Source organism: Hydractinia symbiolongicarpus, chromosome 10 (assembly GCF_029227915.1).
Source record: "Hydractinia symbiolongicarpus strain clone_291-10 chromosome 10, HSymV2.1, whole genome shotgun sequence".
NCBI lineage: Eukaryota > Metazoa > Cnidaria > Hydrozoa > Anthoathecata > Hydractiniidae > Hydractinia > Hydractinia symbiolongicarpus.
In genome coordinates this window covers 8,270,682-8,296,309 of record NC_079884.1, presented here as the reverse complement: position 1 = coordinate 8,296,309, position 25,628 = coordinate 8,270,682, and the positions used below count along the sequence as shown (strand labels likewise).

Here is a 25,628-nt window from a genome sequence, read left to right as displayed (position 1 = left end):
TAAGAGAATTTCATTGGCTGAGAAAATTTAAAGTTTAAAGTTTACATTTTTCGCGCAAGTTTTTTTGTCGATGCAGCAAAAAATATGCAAAGTTTTTAACTTGCCCACTTGTCTTGTCTTAGAAATGATTATTATTATCTTGTAGTAATTCAAATAGAATTATTTAACCAAGTTTTAATTCCACCAAAATGGGTGATGAGGATGATTGGCAGAAACTAACTATCGAGGACAAAGTTGTCCATAAGGTATTATTAACTCAAGAGGATGCCATAATATTATTACGTTTTTATAGCATTAGCTACCAGCTAGCGGCCACCTAGCTAAATAAGACCTGTTGCATTATTGTCATGTAAACTGCTGTTGTGTGAGCTTACCTGAATTGGGTTAATGACAACCCATTAACTGCTTTCTTGTGTTCCGTAAGCAAAACGCCAATACAAAAGCATTACTACTTTCAGGGTAAAAGATAAAGTATTTTCATGACTGAAGACTTGTTTTTCAAAGCAGCAAAATATGCTATCATGTAACTTGAAAAAAACAAGTAGCCCAGGAGCTTTAACAATCTCCTTAATAAAGGCAATATAAACAACACAAGAAAGAAAAGTTTATGAGACATTTCTCATTAAAAAATTATCAAGGTATTTTGAACTAAATTAAGCCAAGGTTAAAAAAAATTATGCTGGGTCGCTAACAAATTTTCTGCGGTCAGAATACTGACTTTTTGATTGATTGGTTAATTTTATTGTTCTTTATTCACATGATTTATATCCGGAAATCTGTTGTATTGAGCATGATCACACCACATTTGTGCTTATTGTTTGATACCATTTCAGATTAAGCTTCATTAGCCATGCACGAGGGTGCCGATAACCGCATACGCCGTAAAAAGTTCAGGCGTTTTCGGGCGAGTTCGGCGTTTTAAAAAAAATTCAGGTATTTGCCCGACAAAACCCACATAGTCCCGAACAATGCCCAAAAAAAAAAAATTCACTATAAATGACTCTCGAAGAATTATTCAAAAAAGTATAAAAATTAAAATGAACTAACTATATGGTAGCTAAGTTCTTATAAGAACTGTTTTTTATGGTTTTTGATAAGATTTACTTGATAAATAACTTATATATAAACTTTATTACCTCCTTTCTCTTCAAGCGCGTTCTTTCAACTGTCGTCCGCCATGTTTATGTTACAAAGTGTTGCATTTCGAATAGGATTTGAAAATCAAACAATTTCCTCTCACAGAATGTGCAAAAACCAATTAATAGAAATATAATTTTAAATTTGTTTAAAGTTTTCTTCAAAAAAATAGAAAAGCAGCAGGGTGTTATGACAAGAATAATATAAATAGGGGTGTTTTTTTTCGTCATAAAAATATAAGAAAAACATGGACGAATATATGGTACCTTTTATAATAAACTGTTAATGATTTTCACCTAATTAAGTATCCATCTTTAAAGTGAAGTTAAATTTTGATATAACACTTTCAGCTTATATTGGAGTTCTCCATCTAAAAACCAGCAGTCTCAAAACCTGTTTTCATAAAAAATAACTTTTGATATTTTGCCTTTCGTATGAATTAAAAAATTAAACATCCTTTTTTACATATACCAGAATTTTTTTATAATTTCTTATAAATAACAGCTATGTTGTTTAATCTACAATGTTTAATATGGTTTTATTTAGGTTTGGAAGGCGAGACTGGCAGGATACGAAGAAGCAGCAAAGCGTTTTCGTCTAATTGATGATGAGAAGAGTCCAGAATATAACAATTTTCTTGGTCTAATCAAAAAATTTGTTGTGGATTCTAATGCTGTTGCTCAAGAAAAAGGGTTGACAGCTGTCCTTTCTTATGTTGAAAATGCAGCCTGTGCCACCAAGTAAGTCCTTGTATTTACTAGAGTGAAACAAGGGTTGGTAAATTAACAAGCAAGTCTTTTAATGAAAAATCAAATGATCCTGTGCTGACTTACTGTTACATGGTGAATTCTTCACATACAAAAATATTGTGGATACAGATAAAAACATTTAGTGTTTAACTGGAAAAGTGATACTATACTTTGTACAAAAGATATATAAACTATTTGGAACAACTGCACATTTTGCTTCATTTTCTTTCTTTCTTCTTGTTTTGTTTTGTTTTCATGTATTTGTCAACAAAATGGCTGTGGGAGGTCTGTCATGGTGCTACTAGTTTGCTGTAAAATAATTAGTGTGCCTGAGGACTATATAACTCGTTTTCGTCTTTTGTTCTTTGCAAAATTACATTAATGCACTAATATGTAGTTATTAATGGATAACTCTGAAGTAACTGCAAATCTCGGTGGGTTTTACATCATACATAGTTGGACACCCTTGAATTGGTATTTGCTTATTTCTTTAGATGTTGTGGTGACGTTATATCTGGGATTGTAACAAAGGTTTTAAATGCAAGACCTAAAACAAAACAACTTGGAATTGACATCTGTCTTATGTATATTGAATTGGAGAAGCAAGATATTGTTATAGTATGTGTTTTTAGGCTATCTTGGTCTAAATGAATAATTAAAGGAGTCGTCTAGTAGATTTTGAGTCCAAAATTCTGATTCAGCAACACCAAATAGCTTAAATAATTTTATTTTTTTTATTTTAATTTTTTTGTTACTTTAAATTTCTGAAGATCCATTATGATCTGATAAATAAAATTAATGATCCAGTACTCGATATGTAACTTGCTTGTAAAAAAATTCAAGTTAATAAGCCAGAGAAGAACAGTTATTACAAACAGTTATTGCAATATTGATATAGTTGTATGTCTCATGAAATTTCCACTGTAAAGAGATATTTGTATTCCAAAATTTCTGAAAAAAAAAATTTTATATCATCATTTATATCATTGTTTTTTCAGTTGTTTTTTGCATAGAGCTTGAAATATTGATAAGGAATAGATATGCCCTCAGTTTGGCTTTGCTATTTGAAATTTAACCAAATTTATCTGTGTACCCAGATCACCCCATGCTGGCCATTACTTAATTGTTAAATTATTATCACTAAATGTTACAGCGCAATGTTTCGATTTGTATTTTGTGCTCCCAAATTTTTGCATTAATTGGATTTCTTCTTTGAACATTTTGATAGCTTTTACTAACTTCTGTGTATATGAAGCAAATATTTGAATTAATTTTTTATGATTTTCTTTGGGCATTCTTAAAACGTTTCATAGCTGATTTAACATTATTTGTTTGGATTATTTATTTTGCGCTTATTAAGCCATTATTATTTTTCAGGAAGAGCTTACCAATGGTTTTGGTAACAAGCAACCAAAAATTATTGCTGCATGTATTCAAACAGTTTGTCAAGCTCTAAGGTATGTTGCAAAGTATTTGCTGTAATATAAATTTGCTATAATAAAATATTAATTTAATTAATTGTTTTTTTGTTATTGTAGAGAATTTGGAGGTAAGGTGATTATGATGAAAGGCTTGGTCAAGCAGATCCCTATCTTGTTGGGACACAGTGATAAGACAGTCAGGGCGGAGGTAAAAAAAATCAAAATTAGTGAATTGCTTATCTTGTTATGCTTGTTAGCAATTGAATGTAAATAATATATTTTATATATATATATATATATATATTGTTATAATAAATTTGAAAGACTCCTCTTGAATGACCACCAATTCCCACTTTAAATGTGTGATAGTGATTAATTATAGTGTTTTCAAATGTACTTTTTTTTTTACTGGCCTCTTCATTATATTTTGTTTTGTTTTGTTGTTAGGCTAAACAACTTGCCATTGAAATTTACAAATGGATACGTGATGCAATCAAACCACAACTGCAAAACATAAAACCAGTTCAGGTAATTCAGTGTTAACTCACAAAAAATGTTACTTTCAATGCTGTTGTGAGTTATTAAATATATTTTCTCTATGTAGTTAAAAGAATTAGAAGACGAGTGGGCAAATGTTGACCCGGCACCCCCTAAACCAACTCGTTTCACAAAATCAGAACAAGCGAAGATAGCAGCTGCACCTCCACCTGTTGAAACTACTGATGGTGACAATGAGGAATCTGATTCGGCTGTTGGAGCAGGTACTAAATCGTTGTTGTTTTTACCACTGAAGTATAGAGTATCCTAATCACCACTGTTTACACTAATTTTTAAATGTACACTAAATCTAAATGTTTTGATTTATGCTTTAGAAAAAAGATTTTTTTTTCTTAGTTAAAATTTTGGCTTTGTTGTGATGAAAACAAAAAGCACTTTTAATATGTGTGATGAGTCACAGGTTGTACATGTCAATTGAAAAAGCAGTGTCGATTCAAATTACAAAGCTGTATGCTCATCTAGATTTTAAATATGAGTTGTTGTGTAAAACAACATTTTCACCATAATGCATTCAGGCTCTCCTTTAGTAACTATTTGTTTGCTGCAACTAGAGCATAAAAAAGAATATGGGTTGGTTTACAAAATGTGTGAGAACAAACAAAAATGAATTTTCAACTGTTATGTTAAGAATGTTAAGAAACATTTACCGCACCCTACAAATTATTGTTTTCTTTTTCTCTGCACACATTTTCAAATTAATGAAGTTGCAATGAAAAATGTTGGCAAACAACAATTTGAATAGGCTTTTCACAAGCAGTTACAAAGTTTAATTAAAGCCTTGACTTTCAAATTACTGAAACTTGCATTATATTTGACCTTCTTGCTTAAAAAACCAGTGTTGCGTGGTGTGCCATAGTAAATGCTTTGTAATATAAATTTGCATGATCACGTGCATTGCTTGAACATAAATTGAGGTGTGTGATCCAGTTGATACAAAAAATGAATAGATTAGTAAAACAACAACAATTCTTTTCTGAAAGGATTGGGCTTTTGTAGAAGGGCTGAGGTTAAAAAAAGAGTTAAAAATTTCAATAAATTTCTGGCAGAAAATTGTATTTTGCACTTTTAAAGTAATTAATTTTTCTGACGTTCAGTGCACAGTATATGTTAAGTAAAACATTTTTTATAATGTGCTATTTTTTTGCATACACAGATTTAATTTTGTACACTTTATACCAGACCAACAACATAAAGCCTTAGATAAACAGTGTTGACTAGAAGGTTTAAGACATTAAAACATTTATTTGAGTGGTGCAAACTGTTGAGAATTAACTTTTCAAATTTGCAAGTTGCAAAAATCAACATTTAATATGATGCTAACGTGTCTGGTACAACCAAAGATGTGTTCCATTTTTTTTTTGGACTTGCTGAAAATGTGTAAATTTTTATGATAATGTAATTGCATTTTAGTCTGCCTCAGGGAAGGGAAGTCATTACATTGCAATTTTAAGTTTGACGTTACGGAAACGGGTGGGGAGAGAATGCAAAGAAAAGACAATATGTGTCAAAGTACAATAAATAAATTCTTTGCACAGGCTGTATAAATTTTATTAACTTTTACATATTTTTGTACACACTGTGATTTATCAACTCCCGTAATAAAGTCAGTGTGTGTTGCTGCAAATTTTTGTAACTAACTGTAAGTGTGTGGAAAAGGCTAGAATAATGTTAAATGCTTTTCTTTTATATCTGAAATTGTTAACAAAAATTTATTACGTTTTCATTCTCTAGGTGGACCAGCAGTTGTTGTTGATCCATATGACTTGTTTGATCCTGTGGAGATTTTGTCAAAACTACCGAAAGATTTTTATGAGCAAGTTGTAAGTATAAGTATTTTGGGCTTAAAGGCTGAAGATCCACATTTATTCCTTTATAATGAAGAAAGGAAGAAACATTTAATTGCAATGACTATTGTTCTTTTTCATGTCAAGGAAATCCATTATGTATATTTGCATATGCAGAAGAAAGTAGCTGTTAATTTAAAAAAGACAGGGTGTTGACTTCTAAATTTTTTGTTACTGTTGTTGTAACACCAATCTCACCATTGAATAAATTAATAAATTTAGCTACTGGACTGGATAAGGCAATATTAGAAAATTAAATTATAAAAGAATATATATTCATTAAAATCAGTTGTAACATTAAAAAATTGAAAACTGTATTTATGTTTATAGGAGAGCAAGAAGTGGCAAGAGCGAAAGGAGGCATTAGAAGCTTTAGATAAACTGACGTCAAATCCAAAACTAGAACCAGGCCAATATGGGGAAGTGTGTGCCGTGTTAAAAAAGGTTGGTATAATTTTGATTAAGCTCTGTGTACACATAACAAAGAATTAAAATTAAGTATTTCAGAATAAAGAAAAAATCTATTTTATTGATTTCTTGCCATCATATTGGCTTGCATTTTTTTATTTATTGCATGAATGTTTATTTCCTGTTTTGTTTTTGTCCTTTTGACTGTCTTTTTAGCAGTTTACTATTGTACACAATTGCACAGATCAATGACCATAACATTCTATGAATTTTCAGAATAATATTTGTTTATTGTTATTTATTCTTACTGCAGTAATGACATGTGAGACAGACAATGTTGTTTTTGTGACTTCATATTTGTTAAGTTATATATTTTCTTTCAGATTATTACAAAAGACAGCAATATAAATGTGGTTGCGCTCGCTGCAAAATGTGTAACAGGTCTTGCAAATGGATTACGAAAAAAATTTCAAACCTATTCAGGTTTATTGATATCTGCCATATTTGGAAAGTTTAAAGAGAAGAAATTGAATGTTGTGATAGCTTTAAGAGATGCGGTAGATGCAGTATTTGCTACGGTAAGTTTGTTTTCCATTTTCCTTTCTGTTAACATTGAAACACAACAACATTTTAAATTCTCTAATTCGTTTGAAATAATTCTTTTTTTAAATAATTTGTATTTTTTAATAAGTGTCCTGACATTTTAAATATTTTTATAAAGACTAAATGAAGATTCTTGAAAAAAAATTATGATATTATAACATAGTTATGTCATAGCTATATTTAGTTATGTTTTTTCTTTGCAGACAAATTTTACAAGCATTATGGAAGATCTCTTAGCCGCTCTTGATAACAAGAATCCCTCTATTAAAGATGAGACTTGCAAGTTTTTAACACGAGTGTTTATAGGAAGTACACCAGCAACACTGCCAAAAGCAGTTTTAAAACAGATAGCACCAGCTGTTGTAAAAGTAAGTATTAAAAAAGCTTTAAGAAATTAAAAAAATATGTTTTCTTGAAACACTTTTTTTACATGACAAAATTTCCAACTTTAAAAATGTATGTGTCACTAAAGAACATTCTTAGACACCTTAACTTTGGATATTGAGTTTTTTTGCTATAGTTCAAATGCTTGAATTAAAAGGGCTATTTAAATAGCTCAATCCCTGCATTTTCCAAAGAATGGCGTGTAATAAACGGACCACTCAAAAGGTCAAGGTGCAAGAAATTACACACACTTTAGGACCACATTGACGTCTAGACAATCTATGTTTATGAATAATTAATTTATGATGATGAATTCGCTACTTTTTTTAAATTTATTTTTTAAACAAAAAAAAAATTTTCCTTCATTATTTTTTGGCTTTATGGGCAATAAAATTGCATGTTTCTATGCAAAATTCTGAAGGATATAGCTAGCTAGTAAACATTCAATATATATTTTCTGTCATTTTTAATTATATTTGGATGCCCAATAGGATGATTTAAGTTGTTGTTGTTTTGTTCTCAGTGATCTTAAACTTTTCCCATGCCATTAGTTAGACTCTCCTGTAAGTCACTAAAGTCAAAAACCAGCAGCTGTTTCGTAGCCCCTTCAAGGATGCTTTTTCTGTTCTTAGAAACTTGATGATACAGTAGGCCCAGTTCGTGATAGTGCTGCTGAGTGCCTTGGGACAGCAATGAAAGTAATTGGAGAAAGAGCAATGGGTCCGTACTTGGAAACTCTTGATAAATTAAAGCAAGACAAGGTATAATAATTATTCGTATCTTGCTAAATACTATCATGCAGAATGAATTCTGACTGAACCTCGACAAATTTTGGATTCGCAATTAACAAAAACTGACTTGCTTGTTACTTAGTTCTTCTGGTATGGATTTCGTTAAACTAAAAGAAAAAAATTTATTAAATAAAACAGTCTGTATGTATACTTTTATATTCACAAAAGTTTTAAAACATAGGAGTTAATATAGCTATATTGTCAAGTTCTTAATTTTTTTCAGGTCCTCACTTTTCTTTTAAAGAGTTAACAAAAATCTGTAGGGTCTTGATGCATGGTTGTTTTCTTAATCTGTTTGTTCAAATTTTAAATTAAAAACAAATATTTTAAATTATCTATTAGGTGAAGGAATTTTTTGACAAAGCTGAACTTACTGCTGCACCTGGTAGTGGTGGTGGCAGTGGTGGTAGTGCTCCTGCTAAAACTGTGCCATCCAAACCTGCAGCAGCTCCAACTAAGAAAGAACCTGCAAAGAAACCACCAGCAGTAGAATCAACTGTACGTTAAATTGCAATTTATTTTCTTAGAAATAAAAAAATTACAAATGTTGTTTTAAGGTTAATATTATTCCTTCTTTAACATAGTACCCATAATCTGCTTGGTACTTCTGTTTGTTTATTTTTAATACCTTTTTTTGGTCAAAAGTTTTGTACTATATTAGAGGATGTTCTGTTATTACTGGACTTAAGAAAACAACACTTTTATATTTAAACAAAATTATTGTAAAATGTAGGATTCGAAACCACCTGCAAAGAAAGCTACTGGAAAACCCAAGGTATGCAACATTTTATTGCAAAATTTATTCCTTCCTGTAAGAGTAAAATATAAATCAAGACCTTGATTTAGTAGTTTCTATATGTGATGTAAATATATTGCAGGTTATTAATTATTTAGCACTCTTAGTTAGCCATTTTTAATTTAAACCTTTTGTAATTCTGTAAATCACGGAATTTAAAAATTTGTAAGTTTTCGTATATTTATAGAAAGCAGTTGCTTCAAAGAAAACTGCTGGGAAAACTGCACCTAAGAAAAAAAAGAAGAAAGGTGATGATTTTAATGCTGATCAAGCAGAACCTACAGATCCAGAATTGCCTGTTAGTTGAATTGTTTTTGAATTACCTTTATGTCAGTAAATTAAGACGGACTTTATTTCAATGTATCCTCAGATACATCAGTTTTGTTTAACTGTATATTAATTATATATTAAAGTCCAAGTTTCAATACATGAACACCTGAAAAACAAAACAATATGTTACAACTTTATTTGAAATACAAATAAATATGGTACATAATTTTCCCAATCGTGTTAAACGGACATGCAGATCCCAAGTTATGGGGTCGTAAGCAAAAAATTAAGAGGCCTGGGGGGAGCAAATAAATATCATTTTGGCATAAAATTTAATGCTAACCAATTCACCTTTATCTATCTATGCATATCTATGCATTGATAAAGTATTAGTTTCTATTGTTCTTTCGTGTTTTGCATGTATTAAGTACTTTTATGATTTTCTTGATGAGTAAATTTAAGGGGAAAAAAGTAAAGAAAGTCAAGGACTTTCTCTGTACACTCTGTACAGAAGAGTCGCAGTTTTAAATGCTATAAAAGACATTCATTAGTCATTTTTTTGTATTTCATTTGCAGATTAGTTTTTTTTTTTTTTTTTTTGCAATTAGGAAGGGACTGTTGAATGCAAAGCTGAGGAAATGTTTGGCGAGGCTCGATTAACTCAGATGGCTAGTTCCAACTGGAAAGAGAGACTTGAAGCTGTTGATGAAATGACAAAGGTAAAACATGTTAGCTATTATTGTGTGAATCATTGTAAAAAGCATGTCAATCAGTATTAAGATTGTCTTAATATGTTAAAGTGCGGGGAGAAAACTCATTCTATATTAGTATGTGTTATGTATATTTAAAAAGCCAGCACATATTACAGTGAAAAATTGTGTTTGAGTACACCGATGTGGAACCTGTTTTAGGTCATTGAAGGTATGAGTGGTGATAGTATCAATGCACAAGTTGTTGTAAGAACACTTGCCAAAAAGCCTGGATGGAAAGATAGTAACTTTCAGGTAAGTTTTTGTACGGACAGGGTAAATGCAAATGACACTAAATGGATGCTTGCTAGCCTTTAAAACAGAACAGTTTTATTTTTTATGTAAGAACATAGAAAAATATCACAAAAATCTTTATGAAAAGTAAGATCTTTTTAGGTCCGTAGATTGTGAGTGCTGTCCACAACACACAAAAAAACTCTTTTACGGCTCATGCATTGCTACTTAAAAGGTGATAGGCTGCTCAAATTGATCAAAATTAAAATTCAAAAATATTTTTTTGACATTTTATTCCAACACCATGTGGGTTGGTAATAGTGGCAAAGGGTACATTTTTACCCCTGTTCAACATGCCACCAAATCAAAGATGACAGCTAACATTTTTTGTAGGTAGCTGTCTCCAGTTTTAATAAGCTGACTCACAAGACTAGGGTTTATGCAACCACAGATACTTTCTGTGTGTGTTTGATGAAGTTTAAATAAATATTACCTACAAGCATCCACAAAGTTTAATAAGACAAGGCAATAAATTTCGAATGTCTGTCCCCACAAGTAATTATATAAGTCATTTCTATACTAGGTACACACAATTTGATCTTGTCAAAGTTTACTTGTTAATGTTCACAGCAGACTTTGTTAGAGCCCAACTCTTGAAATGTTGTGCTAATTGTTGCTGATGTCAGCATGGACATTTCTCTCAAATGTTGGGGCCGGAACGTGAATTATTTTGTAAAGTCTACCTGTTGAAAGTGCAACTAGCTTAACTTAGGCACTGCTTAACTAACCTAAAAAGGGAAAAAATTTCACAGCCTACTTGCTCCTAAGCATTACAAGTTAATGCTTTTTGCCAACTTTGTAAAATGGCTGAAATAGTGCCATTGTCTTAATATTGACATTTTTTGCTGGTTTCTCAAATATAAGCGTAAGCAAAGGAGAACAAAGTACTGTATATGTGATAATATTATTGTTTTTGATGCAGGTATTAAATGGTAAATTTAAGCTGTTAGCAGCTCTTGCTGCAAAATCTGACTTCACAAGACGTAGTGCATGGTATGCCATTGCGGGATTGACATCAAAAATAGGAGATATTAAGGTACCTTTAAAATTTTGAAACGTTGTTATGTTCTTATAGATAATCGAAGCATGTTTTTAAAATAATTTTTGATTGTATCTGCTATGAAAATAGATTTGTTTGAAAATTTACAACCAAACATCTGCTTGGAAAAAGTTCAGAGAGTTACTTCCTTTGTTGACTAGCAGAGTCTTGTCAATTGAGTTAAAAGGTAGGTTGTATGAGGCCTGTGTAAGGAGTGTTAGTTGTACAATAGTGAGACATGGGCAGTGAAGCTGGAAGATCTTGACCGTTTAAAAAGGAATGATATGAGAATGGTTAGGTGGATGTGTAACGCCAGTCTGAGAGACAGAAAGAGTTCAGATGAGCTAAGAAGCAGGCTAAAGTATCCGTAGAATTAAAGATGTTATCCAGATAAGAAGATTGAATTGGCTGGGGCACTTGGAAAGAATGGAGTTGGATAATTGGGTAAGAAAGTGTAGAGACTTGATAGTTCCTGGGGCAAAGCCCAGAGGCAGACCGAGAAAGACTTGGCAGGAGGTTATAAGGACAGACTTAATACAAAGGAAGTTGAGTTTAGATCTAACACAGTCTAGATCAGATTGGAAGAGGGTCATTAATATACCCTGTCCAACCCATGCTAGCATAGAAAACGACGTTAAGCCGAGAATGATGATGAAACATTATTTATGAATCATTATTTATGATTGTTAATAATGTAGTCTAAAGACTGGATGTAATTTTTGAATAGCAAACCATATGCTGAGTTTACCCAGTTGCAAATAATCACTTTAAAAGCGTGTATAGAGAAAAAAATACAAATACACTCTTCTAAGTTTACTTTTGTTTGTTTTAATATGACCCCTGTCATGCTCCTCAAGAAGAACATATTTTAAAAATGCCCCTCAGCTAAAAATATTATGTTCTAATTGAATTTAGCAGGATATTAATATTTGTAAAACACATCTTACCTATCAAAATTATGTTTTCATTGAATTTAGCTGCAAACCTTTTATTTTCCATAAGAATTACTGTTAAACTTAACTTCACTTTCTTGGCATCTTGTTAAATTTTTTTCGTTATAGTTAAAAACTCAAGTCAAGGAAACGTTAAAAATATTTGCTGAAAATATATCACTTAACTACATCAGCCTAAAGGTTTGGATTTATATCACTTTTGTCTTACGTGGTGTTCAAACATTCTAAGTTATTAAATATATTTGTGTGTAGGTTGCCAAAGCTGCTGAAGAAGCCAAAAACCCTAAATTACAAACCGAAGCACTTATCTGGATGAGCGAGTCAGTTAGAGAGTTTGGTTTCAGGTTTGTTTTTTGGCCAATCTTTTGAGTGTTTTTGTTTCATCATCATCATCATGTATTTGGTTCCATTATTTACAAATGGTTCTTCTCCATAAAAAAGAAAAAAAAAGAGAAAAGGTTAAAAGTTATTTACAAATAAGTTATGATAAATTTATACATATAATACAATTAATAAAATACTATAAAATCCTACACTTAAGATAAGTCAAGACACATGGTAATGGAACAGAACGCTGAAAAAAGGCTGAAAACAGGGAGACAAAAGAAAATTGGAACGTGGAAAAAGTAGAAGACAAAAGTGCATAAGTTCGCCAATTAAATTGTAGCTTAAATAAATTGAATAAAATAGACATAAGTAGGCACATGTAGCTAAGTAAATTGGGGTAGTAGACACCAGGACGCTAAACCACAAAAGATATATGTAAAATATGATGAAAATTATTCACTTGCTAAAAGTTAATTTGTTGAAATCGATTGAAGAGTTGAAGTACCATTCAACTGATCTCAGCAAGTCGTTAAAGATGAAAATAAAATAGTTATACGTAAGAAAAAGTATCACAATGACAGAAGCCTGTTTAGACAGCTTTCAAATTCTAATATTTTTATCATTTTTTTTTAATATACATTTTTAGAATTGACTTAAAGCCTCATGTTGCATTTATTAAAACTTCGTTGGCTCATGTGAACCCGGTAAGTTTGCAATTCTTGTGTAAAAGCCACATTAACTAAGAGAGTAAGTAAGACAACAGTGATTCAAGCACATTTTTTTGACACTGTTGTTTTTAATATGGTGTTGCTAGCTGAAGATTTTGTGACAAATGCTTTTTGTTTTTGTTTTTCGTTTTACAAATTTATTTAAAATTTATTTGCAGGGTGTTCGCAAAGCTGCAATAGAATTCTTAGCAACTTTATACATCTTTGTTGGAGCAAACCTCCGTATTTTTTTTGAAGAAGAAAAAGCTGCTGTGCTTCAACAAATTGATTCAGAATTCGAAAAAGTTAAAGATGAGAAGCCACCTGCTCCAACTAGAAGATACAAAGATGATGAAGAAGAGGAGGCTGGTGATGAAGGTGGCGAGGAAGGTGAAGATGATGCAGAGGACGGTGGTGGATCAGGAAGTGTCAGTTTGGAAGATATGGTCGATCGAGTCAGTATCAGGTATGCTACAAGAGAATTTTACTTTAAAAATGCAACTAATGTACCAGTTGTATTTTATGTACATATTTAATGTGAAGAAAAAAAAAAATTTTATTGATATAAATGTACGTTTGTGAGGGTGGGTGATTTTAAAGTCTTGTGTCTAATAGGCGATATATTACAAGTGGAATGGTTTTGAGCATTTTGATTGGCCGACCAAAATTAAAATGTAGAATTGATTTCTACTTTTTCTTGTGACACAACAATCCATCAACCGATCAGAATATTTAATTTCACTCCATAAAGAATACTATATTAGTATTAAAGACAAGCCTTCATTATTGCTGAAAGAAGCATAAAGAAATATGATGAGACTTGTTGATGCTTTGTATTTCTTTGTAGTGACCAGCTAACAGATGCTGTTCTTGCTAAAATAATGGATAAAAACTGGAAAATCCGAAAAGAAGGTCTGGAAGAAGTAAGAAATAAGAAGTTCTGAATAAATAAAAAAACCAGTACTGAGAATAGTGGATTATAAAAGACAATATAATCATAAAATTATCTCCCAACCATTTTTTTTGTTTTGTTTTGTTTTTTCTGGCATCCTAATATTTACTACTTTACGATCATTGGGAGAACTGTTATGATAGCGGATGTTTTACTCTTGCTTGTAGGTTCAAGGGTTTATCAGTGCTGCTAAGTTTATCACACCAGACATCAATGAGCTGCCAGCGTCGCTAAAAGCACGATTGTCTGACAATAACAAAGTGTTGGTTACCATGGCAATCTCTATTTGTAAACAGTTAGCAGAGTCTGGTGGGAATGGGATGTCGAGACATAAAAGCGTGATTCTGCCAGCCTTGATTGGAACCTTTTCGGATGCCAAGGTACATGATGAGGATGATATGAAACTCTTCTACATATATTTTTATTTTTTCATTCCGAAAAGTATTTTTTGTCCTTGTGGATTTGATCTGTCTTGTTAGACCTTTTTGTTAGACCTTAGACATTCCTATTAAACTATCGCCTCTATTTCTATTTTTTCAATGTGTATAAAAGATAATATTATTGATTAATTCTTTTTTCCACCTTTTTAAATCCATAGCCACATTTAAGAAAAGCTGGTGAAGAAGCACTCGACGCATGGCATTCAAAGATTGGCTTTTTACCACTTTTGGACAATGAAATTTTATCCACAGCGATGCGAGAATCCAATCCTAACCTAAAAGCCACGGTAAAATACTGAGTTGGTGTCATGACAAATACCTATATCATTTAGTTATCTTTAACCAACCGTCAGCAAGTTGATTTGAAGCATTATGTCAATTTGTAATATAAAAAAATTAAAGAAAAGTAGAACAACGTAGTGTACGCTAAAAGGAAATTTTCAAAAACGATTTTTGGAAAAATTATGTTTTTTAGTTATTGGGCTGGTTGGAAAAGAAACTTCCTAACGAGAAAAAGCTTCCTGCAGAGCTTAAAGATTGCATCCCACCATTGTTTTGTTGTTTGGAAGATCGAAACCCTGATGTTCGAAAGGCAGCTCAAGCTGTTGTTCCTTTAATGATGGCACATGTTGGATTCGAATCGATGAGCAAAGCTACATCTAAATTGGACGTAAGTTTTAAACTACATCTAAACTAAACGTACTCATTGCAAGAAATAGACAAAAATAAGTTAATAAGTGGTAAATGACTAGCCCTGCCTAGTCATTTACCACAAAAGCGTTTTTTTTAAAGAAATTCACGTCATTGTCCTTATTTTTACGTAGCCTTCATCGAAGACAGTAGTGCAAGGTATTTTAGAGAAAGCTAAAGAAGTATGTGTTCCTATCGCTGCACCCGGCAAGAAAAGTGGTAGCAAAGCTGCTTCAAAAGGCGCGGGTGCTGCTCAGGCTGCCAAATCTGCCGCTGTGGCTGCAGCAGCTGCCGCATCTGCTGTGGAGAGTACGAAGGAACCGGCTGTGTCAAAGAAGACTGCACCGAAGAAGGATGATAAACATACCAAGGCAGAAAGCAAGAAGGTAGTATAGCTGTTAGCTAACAATTTATGAACGAATATGTACCTTACTAAATCTTCTGATTTCTTTCATCTAGGCTTCTGCCCCTTCAAAAAGTCGTTCTAAGAAAGATGTTGTTGAAGATGATGGCCCTGCTATCCTTCATAAAATTGGTAAAGCTGAGCGAATTAAAGATGAAAAGAAATTAAAAGTAATATTACATTCTAAGAGCATAATACCGAAATAATTTAGGTTATAGGCCAGTTGTGAAAACAACTCTTCCTGCTGTGAATAGGGTATATTTAAAAACATCACTTTTCTTTTAAGTTCCCCGCTTGCAGTTGTTCACTTTGATAGAAAGTATACATAACGCTTCATTGAATTAAAAAACAATGGATATGTTATATGTAAACGTTACTCTCTTATTACAGGTTTTGAAGTGGAACTTTACCACTCCAAGAGACGAGATGGTGGAACAATTAAAAGATCAGATGGCACCATGTTTTAGCCCTTCAATGCATGCGAAGTTGTTTCACAAAGATTTTAAATTTCATATAGAAGCAGTAGCCATTCTGACAAATGTAGGAGCAGTAAAATTTTTGTTTGTGCACTTAGTATCTTGCTAATAGCTGATTCGGATTAACTGAGAAATACTGTTGTGTAATGTGGGTCCACTTGGTCAGGAAATTTTAAAGTACTTGTCAAAATTGTCGAATTAGTCAGAATTTGATCCTGTCAAAACAAAATTCTAAAATGTCATGGGTTACTACTTTTACTCAGAAGAATTTAACGTTCCACTATTCTAATATTTTTAATATCTTTACATGACCAAAATGTATCGTCAAATCAAATTTTCACTGGTGTCCACTTCCACTTTATATATGACGTTCCTGGCAACCTTTGTTGTTGTTTGTCTTCGTATGATAGAATCATAGCACGTGGGTGCACCCTGCAACTTAAAGTGTGGACCCTTTCTTTTCAGGCTGTGACGGAATACAACGAAGCCGTTATGGAATCTCTGGATTTAATCCTAAAGTGGGTCACCTTACGTTTCTTTGATACAAACACTTCAGTGTTGTTGAAAACTTTAGAGTTTTTAAATGCGCTGTTTAACATGATGGAAAGCAATGAAAAACACCTGAGCGCGTTTGAAGCATCCGCTTTCATACCGTACCTTGTTGGAAAGGTACGTATTATAACCTGTCTTCGTTTTCTCTGAAGGCATTTGTTCATAGCAAGACTTTCTTGAAAAAATAGCTGACGAAATAAAGTTAATAAGTAGGCAACTTGGTAAAGATATTTAGCATGTTGGATTAATTCTAAACAAGTTAAAAACAGCTCTTAGAGCTTGTGAAAACACACACACTTGTCAGAAACGATTCATCCAATGATAGAGATTTTTTTTTACAGCAGATCTCCATCGGTGGAAGCAATACTTTAAAGTTCGCCTTAAACATTGATTTGCTTAGTTCTTATTTAGCACGGTACTTTCCAAGCTGGTTAACTAAACTGCTCTTTCCCAATAGATGCACACATACTGGTCACAATATCCTGCTAACATTAAAACACGCAGTATATCTCCATAGCCGCCTATTTTCTTATACCCAACACTGGCTTAAAGATTATAAAAAGCCCCACGTTAGGAGCAACTAACTACATATTTGTTTTGATCTCTTTGTATTTTAGGTTGGTGATCCTAAAGACAATGTTCGGAAATCAGTTCGAGATATATGTAAACTTATCACTTCTATTTATCCTGCAAGCAAAATGTTCACTTATTTAATGGAGGGACTTGCCTCAAAGAATTCTAAATCAAGAATGGGTATTAGATCTATTGCTTGTTTTTTTCTATAAATACCATGATCTGATTAAATCGTTTCTTACTCAAGAGAGGATAATTCTAAACTTAAAAATTTAATTTGATTGATAGAACTTTGCTTCAAATTTTTAAAGATACTTCTTTAAAAAATTAAAAGGAACATTGTGTTAGAACGCAGAAGTGTTGTTTGCACAAACAATTTCGCGCTTATTGTTAACCGACGTATTAATGCAACTTTAGAGTGCTGTGACGAACTTGGTTTTCTCATCACAAAGTTCGGAATGGAAGTGTGTCAACCAGGACCGAAAGTTTTAAAAGAAATTGCAGGTCAAATCTCGGATCGTGACAACGGCGTACGTTCAGCTGCTCTTAACTGCATTGTTGCTGCTTACAATATCATCGGTGAAGCTGTATATAAATACGTTGGAAGGGTAAGTTTTTTGTTGTGTGAAAGTAAAATACATCTACTCTAGTGTACTAAGATACATCTACTCTAGTGTACTTTGGTCCCCTTTTAAGCTTTTGTAAAATGTTAGTAAGGTGTGTACATATGAATGATCTCTTCTCTAAAAAACTCATTTGCTGGACATTTTTAGTATATTTGTTCATGGACCGGATTAAAATATGTTTTCACTTGACCTGTAACTATGTGAATGCTTAAAATTCCAGAATATTGTTTGGCCAGAGAATGTTGTACGGTCTAGAAATATAAAGGCATCAGTAAAAACTCTGCCATGGAAAATCTTAAATAGGTTAACCATTTGAAAAGTGTATTGTACCTAAAAAGTAATTTTAGGTAAAAACTGGCTGTCTTTGTTGTGGATGCGGCATCGAAGTTTCTTGTTCATATTTTCATGTTCTTAGTAATCCACCCCTTTTCTTAGGGTGTTACATTTTTGTGAAAAATATTTAGCTTTCTGAAAAAGATCAAAGTTATTTAGAAGAACGAATCAAGCGCACTGGAAAGAAAGATCCAGGACCACCTCCGAAAACTGCCGCCCCAGCCAAAGCTAGACAAGCTGTTGAACGTCCTAAAACAGCTAAAAACCCGGATTCCTCGGACGGAGGACAAGAGAGAAACGAACCTGTACAAAGTAGAGGATTACAAAGACCGGCGTATGTTTTTTATTTTAAAGTCCTTATGTATTTGTTTTAATACTTGAGAAAGCCGAGTTTTTATCCGTTTTAATCAGGTTACAGTAGGCGATGCCATTATTCGAGTTTGTTTTTAAGGTTGTTTTTCTTTAGAACTGCACCTAATATTAAGCGTGAGTTTGAGTTAGATTTCCAATCTATCGAAGGAGACGAAGGCGAGCTTGTTGGTTCCATGCCAAAGTTACGAAATGTTGATTTAAGTGATGTATTAGCGGCTGCCAGTATACCGCAAAACTTACGCCAAGCTTACACGGACTCAAATAAAAAAAATCAAACCATGAACCAATCTACTATGGAAGATGTGGCCACGCTGCTCGATCTGACGATAGCGAAGATCTCCAGCGCAGATATTCATGTGGCCATGGAATCGTTAATTCAACTGGAGGATGTGTTCAAAAAAAAGAAGACCGACAGTGAAATATTAAAAAGAATAGATCAGGTACATTTTTTCTTTTCGTTATGTATTTTTGGTATGGTGTTAACATCATTATAGAAGCGTGTATTCATACCTCTACAGGGAAACTATTCACACTGACTGTGTTTTTAGTACTTGGTGACGTCACTAGTTCAGTCCAAAATGCTTTTCTCTCGCCACATTGAAAACAAACAGAATTCAAGTGAAGATCTGGAACGCGTGTTAAAGTTGTTGCTTAGTGGTATGCTTGCGTTATTTGATGCGCAATGTTACGCCAGCCTCGTTTCGAGAAATGTGTTACGAGATGTCATCTTGTATTTCATCACAGTCTTAAATGATAAAGTTTTGGAGAAATTTGAAGAGCCTGAACTGTCAATTCAATGCGTAAATAGACTTTTGCTACGTGTTATTACGAATTCCGACAAAACTAGCTGTCTCGGTGCTTGTGTGAAGTTACTACAAGAACTGTCAGAAAACCTCAATACATCTTCGACATTGATTAAACTGGTCATGAAATGCATTTGGAAGCTGACACATTTGTTACCAGATTTTATTGCCGAAGTAAAACTCGATAGTATTGTACTGGACATTCATAATTTTTACAAAGTGTTACCGGCATCGTTCTGGCGAAACAGAAGTGATCGTGTCCCGCAACAAACCGTAAAAGCTCTGCTACAAACTCTCTGTAAATTGCGAGGAGATGAAGTAAGTAAAGAGGGAGTGTTTGCATGTAAGCAGGTAAAAAGTTTGAAAAAAAGTTTTATAGGGTATAAAAGTGGGAAACATTACAAATCTTCAGCATGTGAGGAAATGAAAATGTAGATTCGAATGCTCATTATCCTAACCAATCTTTTTGACCCTCGGTAATTTTTATTTCGATATTTCGAACGCTTCTAAACCCCTTAGAAGTGAGAAATTGAGAAGGAACTGTATTTGTGAGAATAGGAATCTGTGATTTGTTGTCTATTTAGAGGTACACTTTAGGTTGGTTTTCATTAAAATTCGAAATTGTTGTGCAACTGGTGTAGACATAGAAAAAATTACTACACCATTTGTTGGCCTCCAGTGCGGAAGGTCTTAGGTTCAGACCCCGACCGACTCATGCCGGAGACTATAAAATTGTGAATCGATCCTTTCTGCTTAACGTTCAGAATGAGAATAGGATTGATATCTTGCGGTTGTCTAGTTGAGCAGTTGTGTTTGCACGCCTTCTGTAGCTCAAATGGGAGCTTTAAATACACAAGACCCCCCTTCGCAGGACTCTCATTGACAACCGTTCCTATAAAAACTGAAGAGGCTTTGTTGCACACGTGGTTTCAATAAAACGGTAGCGGCGACGTCGTCCAATTGCAGCTCAACCCTTTATGTTAACGGAAACCGACCCTTACTGTCCATCAGTCATTCTGTTTGTTGATATTTTCAAAGTCGTTATTTTATCTTTTTGTTTTCCAGCTTTTAGAATGTTTGAATACTATTGAAGACAAAAATGCAAGTGAAGTGCCTCAGTTTATCGTTAAGCATTGTTCTAAAGGAAAACTGCTGCCGACAGAAAAAGTTAACGTAAGTTTATCGATACTGTGTATATCTTTGTTATTCGCCTCAAATAATTCGCCACTGTGTCCTATTTATTTTTATTCACCTATGTGTACACACCATCTGAATAAAACCTGCGTGCCTCACTAACATATTGCTGAACGTAGTGTAGTGGGTTCGTCTGCGGCTCCCTAATTTTGGGACCGTGGATCGAATCCCGCTCGCTGGCAGGCTGTTAGTGATGAGCAAAGTAGTTCCTCAATATGTCCTATTTGATAAAAAAATCTTTAGTTCTCAAAAATTTAAAGAAAATATCTTACGAAATCCTGTACATTTATTTTCTTTATAAAAAAACTCTTGTCTTTCTATAAAACTTCTTCCCGTAGTCATTACTTGACTTCCAAGTTATTACAAATCCTCCTTGTCATAATCTCTATTCTGATATGATATGCCCTTTAAAATTTACTAATTTTACTAAAGATGTGTCCCTAATTTATGGACCAAGGTAGGGTAGATCTTGATCTTTGTTGTCTGCATTTCACTAAATATGTTACGTTTTCTTTTTACATTTGTAATTCGTTTTCTGCTGAGCTGAATTGATTTTTTTATCCCTATCTACAAATTTTAGTTTCACCCAAGCACATCGCCACCTGTGAAAGTTGGGCCACCCACAAACGAAGCACTTGTCGAAATATTTAAAAAAATTGGTTCGAAAGAAAATTCCAGAACAGTAAGAAGTTATTTTTTTCTATCTTTTTCCCTTCAGCGTTAATCGTCTATTTTTTGTCGTCGTCCATGATTTTGTCGTCGAAAGTCTTGACGAGGCCGACAAAAAAGTATCAAGTATCAAAAATTTCCCTTCACCAGCAAGAGTCAACCATGTTTCAAAATTCATGTTTAGGGCATCATCGAGTTATATTACTTCAAAAAGAAATATCCTGATTACAACGTCGATCCATTCATTAAAAACACATCCCCTTTCTTTCAAAGTTTTATCGACCGCTCTCTCAAGACGATCGCTGTTGAAGAGAATGAAAAACAATCAAGTACAAACGGTAACATTTCTTACAAAATATTTCCTCCACCAAGAAATTTGAGACACTTAACTTATCAGCATGGTAGTTAATAAGCTTTCTTAAAGTTAATCATTTTAATGTTTTATGGCGAAATCATATTGATTCACTATCGATAACGAAAAAAAATGTGTTTTTGAACCAGCAGTGTTGCTATAGTACCAGATATCCTTTTTTAACAAGAGGCGGGACTTAATGTTTCGTACATATATTTCTTTACACATAAATATGTTTAGTGTTGTTATCTTTAAATCTTATCAGCACTCAACATTAGTATTAGATTAGACAAATTTGTCATATTTTAGGTAATACGTCATCACGACCACTCACATCAAGTTCAGTGGATTCAAATATATCATCAGGTATGTCGTATTAGCAGCACTACCATTTTTAGTATCATGGTCTGACCATTCTTGAGTAGCATCCTTTCATGATGATATGTTGTTGACGTAACAAGTAGAAGATTAACTTATATGCTTTTAAACAGCTTTAAAGAAAGAACTATTTTGCGAAATGACGGATTTCGGGTTACATTTGTGGCTCGGTTTTTAAAAACCTTTTTATCGATAAAAATTTCATCTGTGTGAAAGGAGGGAAATATGCATCTGCAAAAACGTTAAATTGCCAGTTCTTTGAACAGTCTACCACATGTTCTGAACAGATCTGCATAAAACCTCTTAAACTCGCAGAATTCATTCTAAGAAAACACTTAATTTTCATCAGTTGAAATGTAATTTATTTTAGAATAGGAACGCTCATACGTTCTCTGAATTTCTATTAACAAGAAAATAAATCTCAATTTCCGAATCCTTAAATAAATCAGTCACCTTTTTGTCTATCACTCTATATCTATGTTCACTCTGACTAAAGATAATTCAAAATGGTTACAACCTTTTCCTAATAGATTCAGCGAAATATCTCGATCGGTTGCAAGCATTAAAAGATAAATATCAGAAATCCTCCTCTAATCAGGTAAATGTGTTTCTGCTTTTTTGTTAATTGTGTATATGCAATGCCGATAATGTATTACATACTTACTTTCATTGATCCATTCCTTATTGGCTTTTGCTGTTTTGGTAAAATAACCAAGTTTTTCTTTGTTTGGTTCTAAACTTTTTTTCTACGTAGACCGGCGTAAGTTCCATAAATACCACCACAGACATTTCTCAGCCTCCGCCTGAAGAAGAACCCCAACCAACTGTCGTGGTAAGTTTGTAATGTTTTCACTACGCTTTTTGTTTAATTCAACTTAAAATATCAAATTTTATTGGTATGTGTTCTTTCAAATATAAAAATAATACTTCATCTTTACAGTGAATGTGGTGTTCAGCTACCATCTTTATTTTTAGCCTGAAGTGAAAGCAAACACAGAAGAAAAGAAAAATTTCGACCTCGACGATATAAAAAGAAGATTAGAATTAATTAAAGCGGGTAAAAAATAAAAAAGGATGTTGGGTAAAAATAAGAAGCTTGCTGGGAAACTTATCTCCATTAATCGACAACAAACGTATATCATTGCATGTTAGTTAGCATAATTTATCGTCTATTTCATCTAAGTTATTTTTGTTAAACACCGTATATCGTAGAATTTGGATGACTCACATGAACTCGGAAGCTGCATCTGTCGCCTATATAAATATAAAGTTGTTTGTAAATTATATATTTCTTTCTCTTAGTATTTCAGTTTTTCTTTTGAATTCGATGGTCCATAAGTTTACAAGTTCTTTGTTTCTGGTGTATGTCATGTGCTACTAATTATAACGTTGCTCCTTTGTAGTTGCACGTGTGCTACTTTGTAACTGGGTGTACTATTTTCTAACTGGATTAGCTACTTTGTAACGTTGCAGTTTACACATACATACATGTTAACGGAAGTCTATTTTTAATGATTTGTTATTTTTGTTTTTATTTATTAAGTAGACTTCAAATAGATTCTCTATTCAGGAAAATCAGGGTTATTTTCTTTTAATCTATAACATTACATCTAACATTGCGTGGTAGGCAAAAAGATGCTAGAGCTTGCTGTAGAGATGTAGTTTACAGCGGATTGCTTCTCACGGATACAGAAAATATATTCGAGTGAAGTCTGTGCATAAAATTATTATAGTGGCCATTTATATTCCTGACAAAAATAAATTTTTCTTACACTCGGAAATAAATAAGATAATAATCACAGGCTAAACACAGGCTGAACAAAATATATCCACTTTACTCCATTAATCGTTAGATCTCTTTTTATAATAATTATGCGAAAGAAAAAATATTTTTAATGGAAAGGTTTTTTTTAACATAAAAGATTTTGATTCTCAGCGGCGAAAATAAATCATATCGGTGTAACTTTGGGCCCAGTTATAAAAACCATTTTTTGAAACCACTGTTTACATAACATCAGTGTAAATAAACATGTAAACAAACTCGTCCCCAGGGTTTTGTCGTCCCTGAGCTGTTATTACAGAATGGCTAATAACTGTTAAATTATTTTGCGGGTATAATTATGATAAACGGTAACCGATCATGTGACCAGCCTGTTCCAACGCCTTTTAGAAGCTATTAACTTAATCAACATAGTAAAATGCCCTGGAAACGAGGTTGATACGTAAATAGTCTTTATAATTTTACATTATGCAATTATATGAACTGAAACCTTGTATCAAGATATAAAAAATCCGATCAAAGCCTGAGGAAAACGTAGCAAGAAGATACTGCTATGCCCAACAAAAAAATTAAGTTAACAGAAAATTATTTTAAGTAAGTGGAACCCCGGATTATCACCATCCTCCACAAGGAGGCTTTTCATCAACAGATTTTCTTTTTCTTGATTTTGATGTCGTCACAAGATTATTCATTAACTCTTCAAAATCAGCATCGACATTGTCGCTGTTTTCTTTTTTCGCTTCGTCGCTATCAAAAAATGACATCAATTCATCCAATGCATCCTTGTGTTCATCTACAACATAAAAAAGTCAACATAAAAAGGTCAACCATAAATGGTGTCTCTCAACCTCGTCCCCAGGGCTTGTTAGGCTATAGAATGCCTAAAAACCCCTGGAACGAAGTTTGGTGTCCCGAATAATAATAACCGTGTTTTTTCTGCTTTTTTTGTTTCGAAACCAAGTTGTTGTACGTTCGACAAATGTATGCGACAAATATGTGCGTTGAATTTGCACGGTCTATACACAAACATGAGTTTTTTAGTTCTTCGTAAGCCCACGCGCACTTCCATATGTATCGAGAGCGTATAGTCACAATTGAACTAACCTCCTTAGTGATCAACGTACTAAAAAAATGTTTGAGGTGACCTAATAGTTTTGAGAAGTTTACTGTTTGTGTACGAAGTTGTTCTTTTTGAGTCATGATAAATTTTAGCCAGACCAGTCTAACGTTTGAGACCCTTTTTATCATTGCTGAGAAAAATTAAAGGAAAACGAACTGTTTTTAAGTGTCTTTGGAGAATTGAAAAAGAAGAGAAAAGAAAAGGGTTATAAAAATGTAAAAATAAAGAAAAGTGAAAAGAAAGTATAAAAACCTTGTTTTACATTCATATCAGCAGCAACTAACAACCCCGCTGCGAGAAATATCAAAATTTTATACATTTCGTTTCTCAACCAAAAAAAGCAGATGATTTTTTTTCTCTAAAAAATTATTTGTAGATATTTGTGTTTGTATTTTTTTTCTTTTCACACCTTAAGTTGTAAAGTTGCTAATGGTAACAGAAGAAATTCCTATAAAATATGTGAAAAGTTAGAGTGTGGCAACTTTTTGTAATAAAGTATGACAACTTCGTGCCTGGCTCCTTTACCTTCATTTGGTTAAAAGAGTAACGAAATTAGGCGGTGATTTTAGATTTTAGTGACTTACACGAAAGTTGAGTTAGTCACACTGTTTTATTTAGAAACTTTTTTACATTATAAAATTTCCTTTAAATTATTAAGTGTATGCAAGAAATAGTTACTTCGTGTAGAGACTTCGACCTTCTTTGAATTTCAGCCAATCGGCTGGCTTCCCTATTTGTCACATTTTGTGCGGTTCGAAATACGACTACTTATTGCAGACATGGGGGTAAACATTTCGTCAATGATTTTGTCTGTTAGCTCATTTTTTTCAGCATGGTCACGGTGGATACGGTCGGAAGCGAAAAGGTTTTGTCAACTGTAACAAA

At 33.0% G+C, this 25,628-nt stretch overlaps 1 protein-coding gene across 1 annotated transcript; it reads left to right on the top strand.

Annotated features, from left to right (window-relative positions):
- Positions 1-75: 75 nt before the first annotated feature.
- Positions 76-23,418, top strand: LOC130662284 (cytoskeleton-associated protein 5-like). The gene is made up of 42 exons (XM_057461105.1): positions 76-245; positions 1,684-1,877; positions 2,381-2,504; positions 3,264-3,343; positions 3,425-3,515; positions 3,755-3,835; positions 3,912-4,068; positions 5,597-5,685; positions 6,040-6,153; positions 6,501-6,695; positions 6,924-7,088; positions 7,737-7,865; positions 8,238-8,393; positions 8,629-8,670; positions 8,879-8,989; positions 9,570-9,680; positions 9,873-9,965; positions 10,927-11,040; positions 12,105-12,176; positions 12,249-12,340; positions 12,970-13,027; positions 13,210-13,496; positions 13,878-13,953; positions 14,150-14,362; positions 14,581-14,709; positions 14,898-15,092; positions 15,247-15,498; positions 15,572-15,685; positions 15,906-16,055; positions 16,457-16,660; positions 17,161-17,296; positions 17,534-17,724; positions 18,207-18,409; positions 18,542-18,887; positions 18,996-19,568; positions 20,316-20,423; positions 21,025-21,126; positions 21,298-21,451; positions 21,775-21,831; positions 22,374-22,441; positions 22,598-22,675; positions 22,819-23,418. Exons 1-42 carry the CDS (start codon positions 189-191, stop codon positions 22,909-22,911), a joined length of 6,054 nt encoding a protein of 2,017 aa, XP_057317088.1. The 5' UTR covers positions 76-188; the 3' UTR covers positions 22,912-23,418.
- Positions 23,419-25,628: the final 2,210 nt, after the last annotated feature.

Bases quoted from the DNA above. Each gene is read 5' to 3' on its own strand.
- LOC130662284 (XM_057461105.1), top strand. From the start codon at position 189: ATGGGTGATGAGGATGATTGGCAGAAACTAACTATCGAGGACAAAGTT. The intron at 2,505-3,263 runs GTATGTGTTTTT...ATTATTTTTCAG, and splicing joins AGAAGCAAGATATTGTTATA to GAAGAGCTTACCAATGGTTT. The intron at 5,686-6,039 runs GTAAGTATAAGT...TTATGTTTATAG, and splicing joins AAGATTTTTATGAGCAAGTT to GAGAGCAAGAAGTGGCAAGA.